This window comes from Myotis yumanensis, unplaced genomic scaffold (genome assembly GCF_028538775.1).
Source record: "Myotis yumanensis isolate MYYU_CA2020_CCGP unplaced genomic scaffold, mMyoYum1.0.hap1 SCAF_7, whole genome shotgun sequence".
Taxonomy (NCBI): Eukaryota; Metazoa; Chordata; class Mammalia; order Chiroptera; family Vespertilionidae; genus Myotis; species Myotis yumanensis.
The window spans coordinates 45,768,480-45,782,681 of record NW_027223758.1 but is presented as its reverse complement, the minus strand read 5'-3'; the positions used below and the strand labels follow the sequence as shown (position 1 = coordinate 45,782,681).

The 14,202-nt window shown below is 36.1% G+C and overlaps 1 protein-coding gene across 2 annotated transcripts in view; it reads right to left on the bottom strand.

Moving 5' to 3' along the window:
- Positions 1-14,202, bottom strand: part of SERPINB7 (serpin family B member 7) — a 46,900-nt gene that overhangs the window by 13,293 nt on the left and 19,405 nt on the right. The window contains exons 1-4 of one of the 2 annotated variants that reach the window (XM_070420429.1): positions 13,788-13,945; positions 8,860-9,045; positions 4,665-4,715; positions 3,975-4,091 (exon numbers count right to left, since the gene is read on the bottom strand). In XM_070420429.1, the coding sequence (XP_070276530.1) occupies positions 3,975-4,091; positions 4,665-4,715; positions 8,860-9,030 (339 nt within the window). In that variant the 5' untranslated portion in view covers positions 9,031-9,045; positions 13,788-13,945. Of the gene's footprint in view, positions 1-3,974; positions 4,092-4,664; positions 4,716-8,859; positions 9,046-13,787; positions 13,946-14,202 lie in introns of those variants that run through there. The other variant, XM_070420428.1, reaches the window with a different exon arrangement.

Here is a 14,202-nt window from a genome sequence, read left to right as displayed (position 1 = left end):
TAGTCCAGCTAGTATGTCTTGGCAATCTCCTTCAAGCCCTGCTGCTTATGTACCTAAAAGAATACATGAAGCCGAAACCGGTTTGGCTCAGTGGATAGAGCGTCAGCCTGCGGACTCAGGGGTCCCTGGTTCGATTCCGGTCGGGGGCATGTACCTGGGTTGCGGGCACATCCCCAATAGGAGATGTGCAGGAGGCAGCTGATCGATGTTTCTCTCTCATCGATGTTTCTAACTCTCTATCTCTCTCCCTTCCTCTCTGTAAAAAAATCAATAAAATATATTTAAAAAAAAAAAAAAGAATACATGAAACACAAATAACAAAGAATAAAACTATTGAGGATTGACTGTCTGTCCATATGTTTATTGGCCATTTAAATATGTTCTTTTGTAAAATGTCAGTTCAAGATTTTCTACTGGGCTGTTTGTGTTTTTCTTATTGTTTTGTAGGAGTTTTTGGATTTGGATCTCAGTTTTTTGATTCTTATATGTATTGTAAATACGTTCTGTCACTGTGGCTTGCCATTTTACTCTCTATATGATGTCCTTTAATGAAAACAAATTCTTAATTCTAATGCCATATATCCTGTCTGCTTTATCCTATATAATTAGTGCTTTATATATCCCAAAAAAAAATTAAAAAATATTTGCTTATCCAAGATCTTAAGAATAATCTATATTTATCTACTAAATATTTTGATTTTTCATCACTTACATTTATATCTATGATTCACCTGGAATTGATTCTTTTGTATATGGATAGGTGATAAGATACATTTTTTTGTTATGGCATTTATTACAATGCCATTTATTACAAATATCATCCCTTAGAATTGCTCTGCAGAGTCACACTTATCATAAATCCAGGGTATCTATGCATCTGTTTCAGGATTCTCTACTGTGTTCCACTGGTCAACTCTCTATCTTTGCAAAAATGCCAGAAAATCTTAATTATTGTAGCTTTTAAGCCTTAATTTCCAGTAATGTAAATCCTCTGGGTGTTTTTATTTCCTTTCTTCACAGTTAACTTTTTTCTTAATTCTTTGCATTTCCATGTAAATTTTAAAATCAGATCTTAAGTTTATCCAAAATCAATTGCTTTGAATCTATAAATAGACATCTTTATAATATTGAGTGTTCTATGCATAAACAAAATGTATCCTTTGTTTCTAAATCCTTCTTTCTCTTATCAACTATTTTATTTGTGGACATCTTTCATTAGATTTATTCCCAGGTATTTAATATAGATGTTATTTTTTATTTTATTTTTAAATTATAAATAAAAGAGAAATGCAACTTAATTTGTATTCTAAACTTGCTAAATTCACTATTAAATCTAATAACTGATTTCTAAAATCTTTTAGATTTTCTACACAGTTGTTATCTGTGAACAATGATGATTTTATTTCCTCCTTCCCAATCCAAATCAATTTTACTTCTTTTTCTTTCTGTCTGTTACTTCTACTTCAATGTTTGTATTGGTTATGACTCCAATAAAATGTTTATGGAAATATTACAAAAAACGTTCTTGTCTTGTTCTTGGCATTAAGGCAAAAATATTTGGAATTTTACCAAAAACATTTTATGTAGAAAATTTATTTTCTAGTTTGTGAGAATTTTATTTTCTACATCTATTGAATTGGTGTCAAGTTCTTTCTCCTTTAATCGCCCAATGTAGTGAATTACATTTATTGATTTTTAAATGTTAACTCAACATTGAATCCTGTAGTTATTTCTGCATCCTCTCTATATCTTGAATGATTCTTTGCACTTTGTCAGAGCTCAGGAAATGGTTGTTGCATATTGAATGAAGATGGTACATTAGTAACACTTTAGTTTAGCTGCCACAAAAATACTATGCACAATTTCCATTTTCAATGCATACTGTAGATTCAAAATTACAAGCTCAACCATGAAATTTGAGAGCCATAGAGACTATTAAGTATAATTCCTTCATTATATCAACCAGAAAACTGAGGTTTAGACATATCAACTGATTATTGAAGGACAAAAAGCAATAAAGTGACAGAGTTAGGACTCAGGTAAACCTGACCCTTAACCTGGCACTCCTCATTCTACCTTTAAATGCCTTTAAAAAAAATGAATATGGGATTCAGTTATTTGGGAGGCCCCTTGATTACATATAGTACTTCAGGGTTTCAGATTGGGAAAGAGTGTTCCTCTGATTCTCCTTGTCTTCTTATAGACTATGGTTCTTGCTTCGTCTCATCAAGGACTGTCTTCTTCAATCAGTGGCCTGGGTGATACTCTTCTCTGTGGTCTGTGTTGATGCAATCACCTGGTTGAATTGTTGAATTAAAGATTTTTTATTGTGTGCGTTCCTATGAATGAAGGGGGAACTGAGATTTCCTCATCCTGTGACCAATATAAGAGTGTTCTCTCTTTTTTTAAATTGAAGAATAAATAGCTTTCATCGTTCAAAGTTCCATTGTGGTATCATTATGCTTAGACTGTTACTCATCTCTTGATTTTGAAAATATCTGATGGTCATTAAGTTGTGGTGGGAAGAGCCCTTGTTGCAGTAAGACCAACTGGGTGAATTCTACATGCTAACCTTCAGTTTCCTATACATTTAATGAAGATCAAGTGCATAGCTTTTGATTTGTAAGAATCAACTGCTCTATAAATGCCATGATGTCATCATCTTCATGTTACCAAATCACGAGCAGACTTGCAATGTCTCCATTTTTCCAAGTTCTTGATCAGCTCTCACCTTTACTGTGCTTCTAGGTGCCTTGCTCTATACACACACTGAGGGCCAGAAAAGAAAACATGGGAGCCTACTATAAATAGTAGCATGATAGACATGTCAACTTCCAATTGAAGAGAGTTGGCAGTCCTTCAGGGACACAGCAGTTTGTGTGTGAATAGAGACATAAAATGTGGGCTGAACATACAGGGCGGCCCCTGGAACATTTGTCTAGGATTCTTTGGATAAGATTGAAAAACAGCGTGGCCTAATGCTTCATAATTGGCAGGCTGGCAAAGGATTTGGGAGTGGTGCTGGAAAGGGGCAAAGAATGTGAGTGGGTGACAGGCAGAGAACACAGTAATGGTTGGGTGGAACACAGAGAGCTGGGAAGATGCAAGTAGGAATTAGTCAAAAGTTGTCACAGAGGTGCAGTTTTATAGTTGTCTCAGAACTAGAAAATTAAAAGGGAGAACAAACATGCCCAGAGAAACATGGCCACTGTGTTTGCTTGAATAGCACTAACCAGCTTCTGGGTGTCACAGCAATGATGGTTCTAGAGTATGGGCTGAGCATAGAAATATATAGAGTGAATTCTTATCTCATTGGTATTTGGATGAGAAGACACTAGGATGAATAAATTGATAATACAAACACCAAATATTAATATTAAAATTTAGTCTGCTGACCTCAAGAAAACCTATCCCCGCCCCCCACCTCTGTGTCAAGTCTTAACTGCTTCTCTGCCAATGGTTGGTCTCTTCTCTACTACCAGGAACTCTTTTTTATAAATGATTTTACTGACAAGATAAGTAAGTCAGTCCTTTAAGGAGAAATGAAAGGCATGGCTGAGAAAAAAGGAGGTGAATTCAACACTGGAGATGCAAAACTATGCCAGTAGACGCAAAGCCCAGAGGGAAAAATGACAGACTTTTCCCCTGCTGCCCAAGGACAACCCTAAGTAGGCTCTCTGCTTTCCCACCCCAATGACAGGTCCACATCACATCCAAGGGACATGTTCTCTTTGGTTTGGGAGCCTGTCCATCTAGTGACCCTGAATATGTGGATCACGCGTGTGAAGTAAAGTTGTACTTTGAAAGCAGGTGATGATATTTTGAATACACCTGGGAACATAATTAGTAGTGACAAGAAAGAAAACACCTTTGTATGGCTGAGTAGAAAGATGCAAGCCTTTTTCAGATGCTGGATTGAATAAGACTCAGATCCAGAATGAAAATAGCTGTCTAAGACAGGAGGCTGAACTTACCTCATGAAAGTCAAACATTTTTTCTGCAAAAAGACCACTGGCAATGCTGAGTTCGTATTCCTTGTGGAATGTGTTTATATCAGAGAGAATTCTTTTCAGTTGAAATTGGAGTCCTGGCTGTTATTAAAAAGATTAATTAAAATGTAGTATTGGACTGAAAAGATATGCATACTCTTTAGGATATAAACCATGTATATTGTACAATAAAATAATTGAAAAATAATAGCACTATAAAAGCATCAAATAATGCCACATAAACCTACAATTTCTTACCCTTTCTCACAGTAGTGTCTGTGATTAAAGTGAATTAAAGGATTTATTAAAGTAAATGAGTAACCTTAGAATAAAATTACTAACAGAAGATAATGAATTTGCCTACTATGTTCACTTAATAATTCATTTTACCAATGTAAGTTGGCTGTGAATATCAAAGATAAAAGTAACACATTTAGTTCCACACTACCTTGCCCAAATCTGGCCAATACACAAGTAAAATATATTGGTAAATTAATAATCAACAAAGATATTATAAAAAAATCATATTTGAAATATTCACAATATGGAAATCTGAGTGAAACATGTTCTTTTGCTTAAAAGGACAGAGAGCATAATTAAATGTGTCAGTGAGACAGGAATTTTTCTAAACTTAGATTTAGAGTCTGTTTTCCTAAAAGAAAACATTGTCTTTACCTGAGTATTAGGAGAGTTTCCATGTCCTGACATGGTATTGGTGTGAAGTACCTGCAAACAGGGACAAGGAAAACAGTTAGCAGGTCAGGCTGAACAAGAAGGGACCTGGGGAAATAAAATAAGGTATGGAGACTTCATTGGTAGGTGTGTGTGTGTGTGTGTGTGTGTGAGAGAGAGAGAGAGAGAGAGAGAAAGAGACTCATTGCTAAATCCTCTTAATCTTGAATAATAATATGAGATGGAATGAGAAATAAGGTAAAATCAACAAGGCAGATTTATACAAATTAGTAGTCAATTTATAATTCACAAGTGAGGTCTTTGCAGTCTGAGTGTCATTTCCCCATCTAATTCTATGATGTTATAGAGCATGAAGAACATCAGCCCCCTTTCTCATTTTGCTTTGGCCAAACACAAAGATTTTCAATGCCTTAAAGTATGCTGTGGGGAAGGAGAGGGTGTGGTAAGAGATCAACCGAAAGACTTGTATGCAAGCATATAAGCATAACCAATGGTCACTGACAGTAGGTGGGCGAGGGCATGTGCTGAGGGGCAGGAGCAGGTGGGGAGAGGTCAATGGGGGGGGAAAGGAGATATATGTAATCTTTTCAACAATAGAGAATTTAATTTTTTAAAAAACAAGAATATTAAAGTTATCTCTTTCCAAGTGATAAGAGTTGTGAAGGTCCTTAAACAATTCTGCTTCACAACTTTTGGGTCAACTTCATTGTGATTGTGACTCCTCCATTGGTGAACATGGAGCTAGTAACTTGTCTAAGAGAAGAAGGTTCAATGAAGACCTTCCATTTCCATGGAATCATTTAATTTTTTGTTACAAGGAGAGGAAATAAAAGCATGAGTCTTTATAAGTTGGATTATGTCATTATCATTTTTTTCATTCTGCAATGTAACATTTATATAAGAAAGTGGATGAAGTTTACCTGTCAGTGTCCCCAAAATGGAAATGAAAAGGTTGCAAAGAGAAGCTATCACCATAAATCACCTCAGCATAGGATGGAGAGGGAGAGAAGCAATGGCCAGTGTGTCCCCCAAGCTTGAACTTAGCTGGTCCCTTATGTGTCTTTCCTCCCTAAGAGGTGGTCTGGGGTGGGAGGTTCAAAACAGCTTAAGGAGAAATATTAAAGCAATAGGAGGGGGAGATAGCATTTGAATTCATAGTTATTAATGTGTAATCTTGAGGAAAATATAAATGCCTTTGTGGAAAAACCTTTTGAATGATGTCTGTCCCTCAGTTTTAAACATTTTACTTACTCCATCATGAAAAGAACCTAGTAATTAATGTGAAGCCTAGCAAGGAGAAATAAAAGCTCTTACTTTTTGGCCAAAATTCCTCCTAAAGTCAGACTAACTTTTTTAAATGTTCTGTAGTTTTCTTTAAAAAAAAAAAAAAAAAAAAAAAGGTCCTAACATCATTATTGGATAGATTGGCAAATGGAAGTAAATGAATGTACTAGAAAAATAAAAGAGCATCATAAAGTGTCAGGACTCAATGATCCCAATGTCTTTTCTGAGCTAATTTTGTGGAACCCAGACAATATAAAAAGTATATGAATCTCCAGAAATCATTCTTCTTTACCTTTGAGAAAAACTTTAATAGCATCAATATTTAATATTATTCTTTAATTATTTCTAACTAGAGGCCCGGTGCACAAAAATTTGTGCACTCAGGGGGGTCCCTCAGCCTGGCCTGTGCCCTCTCGCAGTCTGGGACACCTCGGGGTATGACCACCTGCTGGCTTAGGCCCACTCCCCAGGGGATTGGGCCTAAGCTGGCAGTCAGACATCCCTCTGGCAGCCTGGCAGCCCTCGGGGGATGTCCACTTGCCAGCGGGGAGCAGGCTTAAGCTGAAGTTGGACATCCTTAGCGCTGCTGAGGAGGCAGGAGAGGCTCCCACCACCACCGCTATACTGGCAGCCATCAACCTTGCTTGTGGCTGAGCAGAGCTCCCCCTGTGGGAGTGCACTGACCACCAGGGGCAGTTCCTGCATTGAGCGTCTGCCCCCTGGTGGTCAGTGTGTGTCATAGTGACCAGTCATTCCCAGTCGTTCTGCTGTTAGGGTCAATTTGCATATTACCCTTTTATTATATAGGATTTTACTCCAGTTTGAGACTAATTTGGTTGTTTTTTTTCTGACATTTATAATTCGTTTTTAGTAAAGTAGACTGATATGATATTAAGGCAGTACATATCTGTTTCCATATTTTTCAGAATTCTAAGAAATTACAGGTCCAATAGTAAAACCACTATAGCTAAAGATGAATAATAATACTAACAATATTTAAATGTGTTCAATATTAAATAAAATTTCAATGGGCATATTTACCATAATTTGAAATGCTAGGAGTCCTATATTTTCAAATACCCTAGTGTCCCTATGTAAGAAAATCAGAATTTCTATTTTTAAATAACTGGTAACAAATATACTCAGATGATGGCAAAAAGGAAAATTATGAACCTATACAATGTAAGAGATTTCAGGGTATTAGGATTGAGGGTAAAAAAAAAAAAAGATACTATGAGTCACCTGTATCCCAATAACTTTTACCTGTATTTTCATGCCAAATTACAAAACTATTATATCTTTCCACAGAAGTGGTAGACTAAAGAATATATTATAGTAATTATTTTATAATGTTTTTGGTAAAACACAATTGCGTTTTAGAAAATTTAAATTTGTATAACTTTTAAATGATATTGTAAAATGAAGACATGATTTAGGATAAAAAATTATGACCTACTATACTTCAATGGAAATGTTATATGAGAGATGAGAGGGGCAAGAAGCTCCAAAAAAAGGAAATAGATTTTTTTATATTAAAACAAGAAAATACAGTTATGCCCTAACTGGTTTTGGCTCAGTGGATAGAGCGTTGGCCTGGAGACTGAAGGGTCCCAGGTTTGATTCAGGTCAAGGGCATGTACCTTGGTTGCGGGCACATCCCCAGTAGGAGGTGTGCAGGAGGCAGCTGATCGATGTTTCTCTCTCATCGATGTTTCTAACTCTCTATCCTTCTCCCTTCCTCTCTGTAAAAAAATCAATAAAATATATTTTTAAAAAGAAAATACAGTTATATTATAGCTAAATAAAAGAATATGAAACTGAACACATGACTTTGTAAATCAATATACTTTTTTTGGTTCTTTCACTCAAATGGCAAGCAGCTTCCAGGCCACCTTAACTCCATGAAACCTCAGTTAGACCGATTCTGGGCTTTAATACTATTATCTAGTAAAAGGACCAAGCTTTGCAGAGATTAGCTGGCCTTTCTTTGAGCCAAGAAAATTAAAGACAGGTCTAGGAAATCTCGTCAGTAAGTAAAGATATTTCAAAATCATCTGGAAGAACTTATTTTAAAAATAGTTTAAAGGGATTTGTACTGGCCCAACTGTGACCATTTGACCATCAAAAGAAAAAAGACTCTGGTCCATGGTAGTACTTAGAAGAGACATATAGATGGATGCCATAATGGGTGGAATTGGTGAATGAAAGGAGTGACAATGGCTTCCACATGTAGCCTGGTGTCTCTCCTGCTACTAAATTTCGTTGACAAAGTGTGGGAAACCATGCACTTCCCTGTGCAGCCTGGCTCAGGGCAGCATACGAGAGTGAGTTAATACGCACTTTCTAAAGGTGGTAGTGACAATGTGATGACCATTCAGGGAGGCTGTTATTACCTGGAATGCCCTATTATGTTCTTTGCGCCCAGGTCACTAGCATTTCAACTAGGACTTCATTGCTATCTCCTCGGAGCTTTTCTTTCTCACCCATATCTACTCAAGCAGTGGTTCCCAAACTTTTGTGTGCACCTAGGGAGCTTGTTTAACACAGACTGCTGAGATCCATCCCCATGGTTTCTACTTCAGTGGCATTTGCATTTCTAACAAGTCCTCTAAGTGACACCACTGGGCTGGGAAACACACTTTGAGAACATGTTCTAAGGAAAAAACAAAACAACAACAACAAAAAACCCAACACTGCAGTTTTGGAAACATTCTTGCTATCTCCCAGCTGACAAACAAGGGCTGCGAGCTGTGTGCATTCCTCACACCTGGAGGGAGGCTCATTGATATGTCCTCACTTAGCTGGGACCATTGCAATCAAATATTTGGGGAGTAGGGGGGTGCGGGACAAGTTGCCCTAAAGATTCATTGCAGAAACCACAACTGAGACTGACCTTATCCATCTGAGCAGCACCGTCACCTCGTGCACCCAAGCGGACCACGGCCAGGGCAGTGAAGATGCTCAGAGAGGAAAAGAAGACATTTCCACTTCCTTGGTTGTTATCCATCTCTCGGAATAGATTGAAGCAAAATTCTGCATTTACTGCAGCAAGGGAGGCCATCATGAAATGAAGTGTCGCCTGGAGAAGAATAAGGAAACAAAATGAGTTTCAAGTGTATTTTTTGTGAATATAATGGGTTGTATATCCTTTTACTTTTTAAAAGCTTCATTTCTTCAGCTTTGGATGTAACCATCAAGTAACTTAGAACAACAACAAAAAAGTTCCTTTGGTCCGGTATTCTTGCTGCCAACACTCTAAAACCCTCTCTTCTGGCAACCATATTATGATACACTCTTTTTTTTCACATTGATATTCTCTAGTGCAATGCTTCTGTATTTCTGCCCATAGTCTCATATTCTTATCTAGGACATATTCCTATTTCTCCTTGATGTGGCATTTCTATCCAGTGGCCTCTGATATTTTCATTTTTATTGAATTTATTGGGGTGACACTGGTTAACAATATTATACAAGTTTCAGGTGCACAGTTTTACAACACATCATCTGTACACTGTATTGTGTGTTCTCCACCCCAAGTCAAGTCTCCATGCATCACCATTTATCCCCCTATAGCCCCGTCCATCATTCCCACTCAACACGCCCCCTGCATTTTAAAGTCTTAAGCAGACACATGCATGGGCCTATTCTAAAACCACCCCAGATTTCTAAGCTGTTTTCAGTAAAATAAATAATACAACATTAGACAGTCTATTAAAGGGGCTATAGTCCTAGAGATTTAACAGAATTTCCTTACCCATTGCCTCCATCATGGTCTGCATACACATTCTTAGAATAATCATACACCCTAACTTTCTTTAGGACCATCCTAATTTCAAATATTATGCATCCCTTGGTCCTATAAGTGTATTTATTATTTTCTGCTTTTTTTGGGAATGGAAATGTAATTACCATTTTATATATCACAAACATTCATAAGACTTTCCAACACAGAGTTCTATCTCTTACTAGAGAACCTAAGGTATAATAACAAATGTAGATCATGAAAATGGCATTATCTGAATTTTTGATAATGCTGTTACTGTCCCCACAATGGAATTCTTCAGGAAACTGTTTTGGTATTTCTTTACATACTTTCTCCACTGCTACAGCAGAAGTTGTCCCAGGCTGTATGAATTAACATGAATACTTTCATTATCCCCCTTGTATATTCTGTGATATCACATCTGATGGTGTGGCAGTTCCCAAGAGACGGGGACCCTTAAGGGACTCAGTCCTAATTCCAACAATGTTGCTAATAGTTATGTGACCTGGGTCAAGTCTAACTTCTCTAAGCTTTTTAGTTTCATCATATTCAATGAGATGATCAATTGACAGGACAGAAAACATGTGTTCTTCTACGTTTACACCTATAAGAGGACCACACCATAACATCAGGGCATTTGGAGTGAAGGGTCAGGGAATGGGGTGGAAACAAAAGAAGGTCAGAAGGAAGGACATACAAGTGGTTTGAAACAAGAATATTCTAAAATTATCATCTAACTGACTTTGTTGAAGCCACAAAAATGCAATGCCTTTTAAAATTAAAAATGACATTAACATAAGTTTTCAATTTCTATTTTACCAAATGGGAGCTTAAGTTTAAAAATAAAATTGAGAAACATCTCTATAAAATGCCTGCTACATTCCTTATTCTCTAGAAAATGCTAACAATCTGTTCTGTCCTAAAAACCAACAAATTGGAGATTTCCAGCGTGTTTGAGAACCCCATATTCTGCCTGTTGGAATTTCAAGCCCTGAGACATCACCAAGGCACAAGGCCATAAATTAGACTATCTTTCAAGGTCAAATTCAGCGCCTGTCAATTCCAGGTAAGTCCTGCTCTATAATTATAACCCCAGGAATACAGGGTGAGAAAATCACACTCCACACAAATTTTACTCTAAGAAAGAACACCTATGTTCTTTTAATAGTTACCTGAAAAATATTTAACTAATTTCACATTGAATCCAATGAGCAATATTGATAGTGTCTAAAGTCCCCAAACTTTTCAGGTACTCAAAATCATATTTTGTATCTGAAATATAAGTATTGTTTCTAAAATATGAAAAATGGTAAAATTAAAATTAATGAGCATATAAGTAAATACACTAATTTGAAGCATAAGTTGATTTTTATATTAAGTTTAATAGTCATAAAAATTTCTTTAATTTTGGGGAGAAATTCTGAGCTAGATTATCTTGAAACAATTTCGAAGACTTCATGTTGCTTGCTGAAAATCATAGTATCTATACTAATAAAAGGGTAATATGCTAATTAGGGCAGGCGTCTTCTGGACTTCCATTCGGATGTCCATCCGGACAAAGCCACAGCGGGTGTGAGGACCAGGGCTCAGGCCTTGAAGCTGCCATGGCTGGCAGTAGCAGGAGCAGCGGGGTGTTGGGGGCAGCGCCTTCCCTGATCGGCCGGTTGCCTCCACAGAAGGAGACCAGACTCTGGGTTAGGCCTGCTCCCCACAGGGACAGTAGGACATCACCTGAGGGCTCCCGGACTGTGAGAGGGGGCAAGCCGGGCTGAGGGACCCCGCCAGCGCACAAATTTTCGTGCACCAGGTCTCTAGTATGAAATAAATGACTCTTAGGAAACTAACATTAAATGCAAAGTCATAATAATCCTTTTAAACTATTTACTGTGAAAATTATATTTAAGAGAGGATTGTGGGTATATTTTAATATATTTGATATAATATGGACTAGCATCTTTAAAATAAGACCTGAAAGATTTTTAAATGACCTTGTTAGGGGACCTGACTGCTTGGTCCAATGGGGTCTGGAAGCTACTTGGTACTACCATATTCCAAAGCACAAAAACACATTTTCCAGTACATTTTTCTTTGCTCAGGCTCCAACTTATCTTGTTTCCTTACAAATTTATGTTTTACTATTTTACCTTCTGAGGCAAAAAAAAAAACTTTCAAATCATTCTTTAAATTACTTTCTAAGCAATAATCACAAATTTTTAGTTTCTACCCTTTTATTCATTCTGGTAACTTTTCACAAAACATACATAACAGAATAGAAACTACACAGAAATATGTGGATTCAGGTATCAAGTACATTTTTTTAAATCACTTAGGTAAGTTTTATGGCAAAGAAACCATACTAGAAAAATAATCATTACAGAGACATATGAACCAAGACATTCCTAGACCATTATCAATTCTCAAGCAATGGCTTTTAAAATGATAAATGGCACTAGATAATACATCTTTAAGCAATCTTGTGCATACATGTAGAAAATAAATACCAAAAAGTATGTTCACGTCATATAATTGATGTGGTTCACTGGAGGTTCCAGAAATGAAAGCAAGATACTTTTCTTCTCATCTGACATAAAGTCGGAATCTCGTTGGCAAACAGAGAACTATGTTCAAGGCTGACTTAACACCTAGGTTTCCATCAGGGGATCGATAATAAATGTTAACATGGTGCCAAAACTGATTTTTTCTTTCTCCTATAATTTCTTTTCACACCAACTCTTTGAAAAAAAAAAAAAACAGCAAAATTCAACAAGCCATCAACAAGTACCTGATGACTTGGGTCCTAGTTAACTAACTAAAGGAAAGTGAAAAGAAAAATAAATAATGTTAAGCTACAGAAAAGATATCATATGATACTACCTCGTATGCCATTGTCAGGACATAGCAATGAAGGAAAATTATTTTCATATGGTAAGAACTTGGCTTTTTATTAACTTTATATTTTACTGCAAGTATACCGTATTCTTATGTTCCTTACATAAATACTTTAGCTTAATATATTGATATGTAGTTAATTTATAATTTTCAAGCTAATACAACTCATGTTTTCAATCCCAAACATCAGACTTGAGGACCTACAAGTCTACAGAAGCCTGAAGCCTATTTGCTTACTTATGATATGTTTCAATCCAAGAAATGCTTTATCCCTTTCTTCCTATTGTCAACACAAAAGAATAAGTATGTACTCACTAAAGCATTTTTAAAAATCTAATAAAAAGAAAGAAAAGTAATTGTTAAATAAAGCATAAGAAAAAACAGAGACAAACCACATTCAATAAAACATGAACTTACAATGATAATATTTCATGTACCCAAGCTTACTATACTTAATTGATCAATTATGTGCCTTAAATGTTTGATCAAAATATTATCTAATCTTAGAATAATTTTGTCTGTAAAAGGAAAAGTAATCATATTTCATGGAATATTACTATGAGAATAAAACTCCTGTATTTATCAAACCAAATACACAGATTGGAGAAAAAAAATGAATAATTACTATTTAGCATGTTCAATTTTTATCATTACCATATAAGTTAAGTGCTATAAATAGAGTTACTCCTTTACACAAATATTTTCTAATCTTTCCATTAATATTAAAAATGTGGTTTCAAATATTGACGAATCCCTAATCAGATGTGCACTTTGCTATGCAATTAAAACAGAGTTCAATTCTAATCTCAAAAATTAGTACATTTCAACCTACAATGCCTTAAATAAGAACATTGGAAATATAGAGTCTAGCTTTGTACGTAATTCCCAAAATGCTATTTATCATTCGAAGAGTGGAACATGAAGTGTTCAGCTGGCCTGATCCTCTGCACACCGTGCTCCCAGGACACCACAGAAAGTCAGCCATAGACAAAGCCATGCGATAGAGAAGTTGAGAACATGACCAGGCAACAATTTGGATATCATTAGATGAGTTTAGACTCTCAGATACAGAGAAGGAGCATGATTCATTCACTGCTCTCTTTTGCCTCTCTCTCTCACTCAACAGTGTCTGCAAAGACTTTTAAGTTATGGGCTTCAGAAATATTTACCTTACTCTCTTCATAGAGGAAGTTAGCAGCTGGTTGGGTGAGTCTGAAAGAGTTCCGTGCACGACTGTGAAATATAAAGCCTCTGACTCAGACACTCCCTACTACCTTTTGTGATGACCATGGTAGTTTTAAATAATGTCATTAAGATGGACTTGTGTTCAGGCCCTTTATGGAGCAAATTAAAAGAAGTGGTTAGAGTATTAGCTACAGATCCCTTTCAAAGTAGTCAAAATAGATATTTTATAATGAACCAAATTTCAGCATGAAATTTTACTTAATTTGATATTAATATCACATAGTACTTTTCTATTGTATGTGTAGATATTCATGCATTGTGGTACAACTGGTATTTTTACATGTGGAAAGGTATGCTTTTCAAATTCAAGAGCTGATTTTAGTTATTGTTTGTTCGATT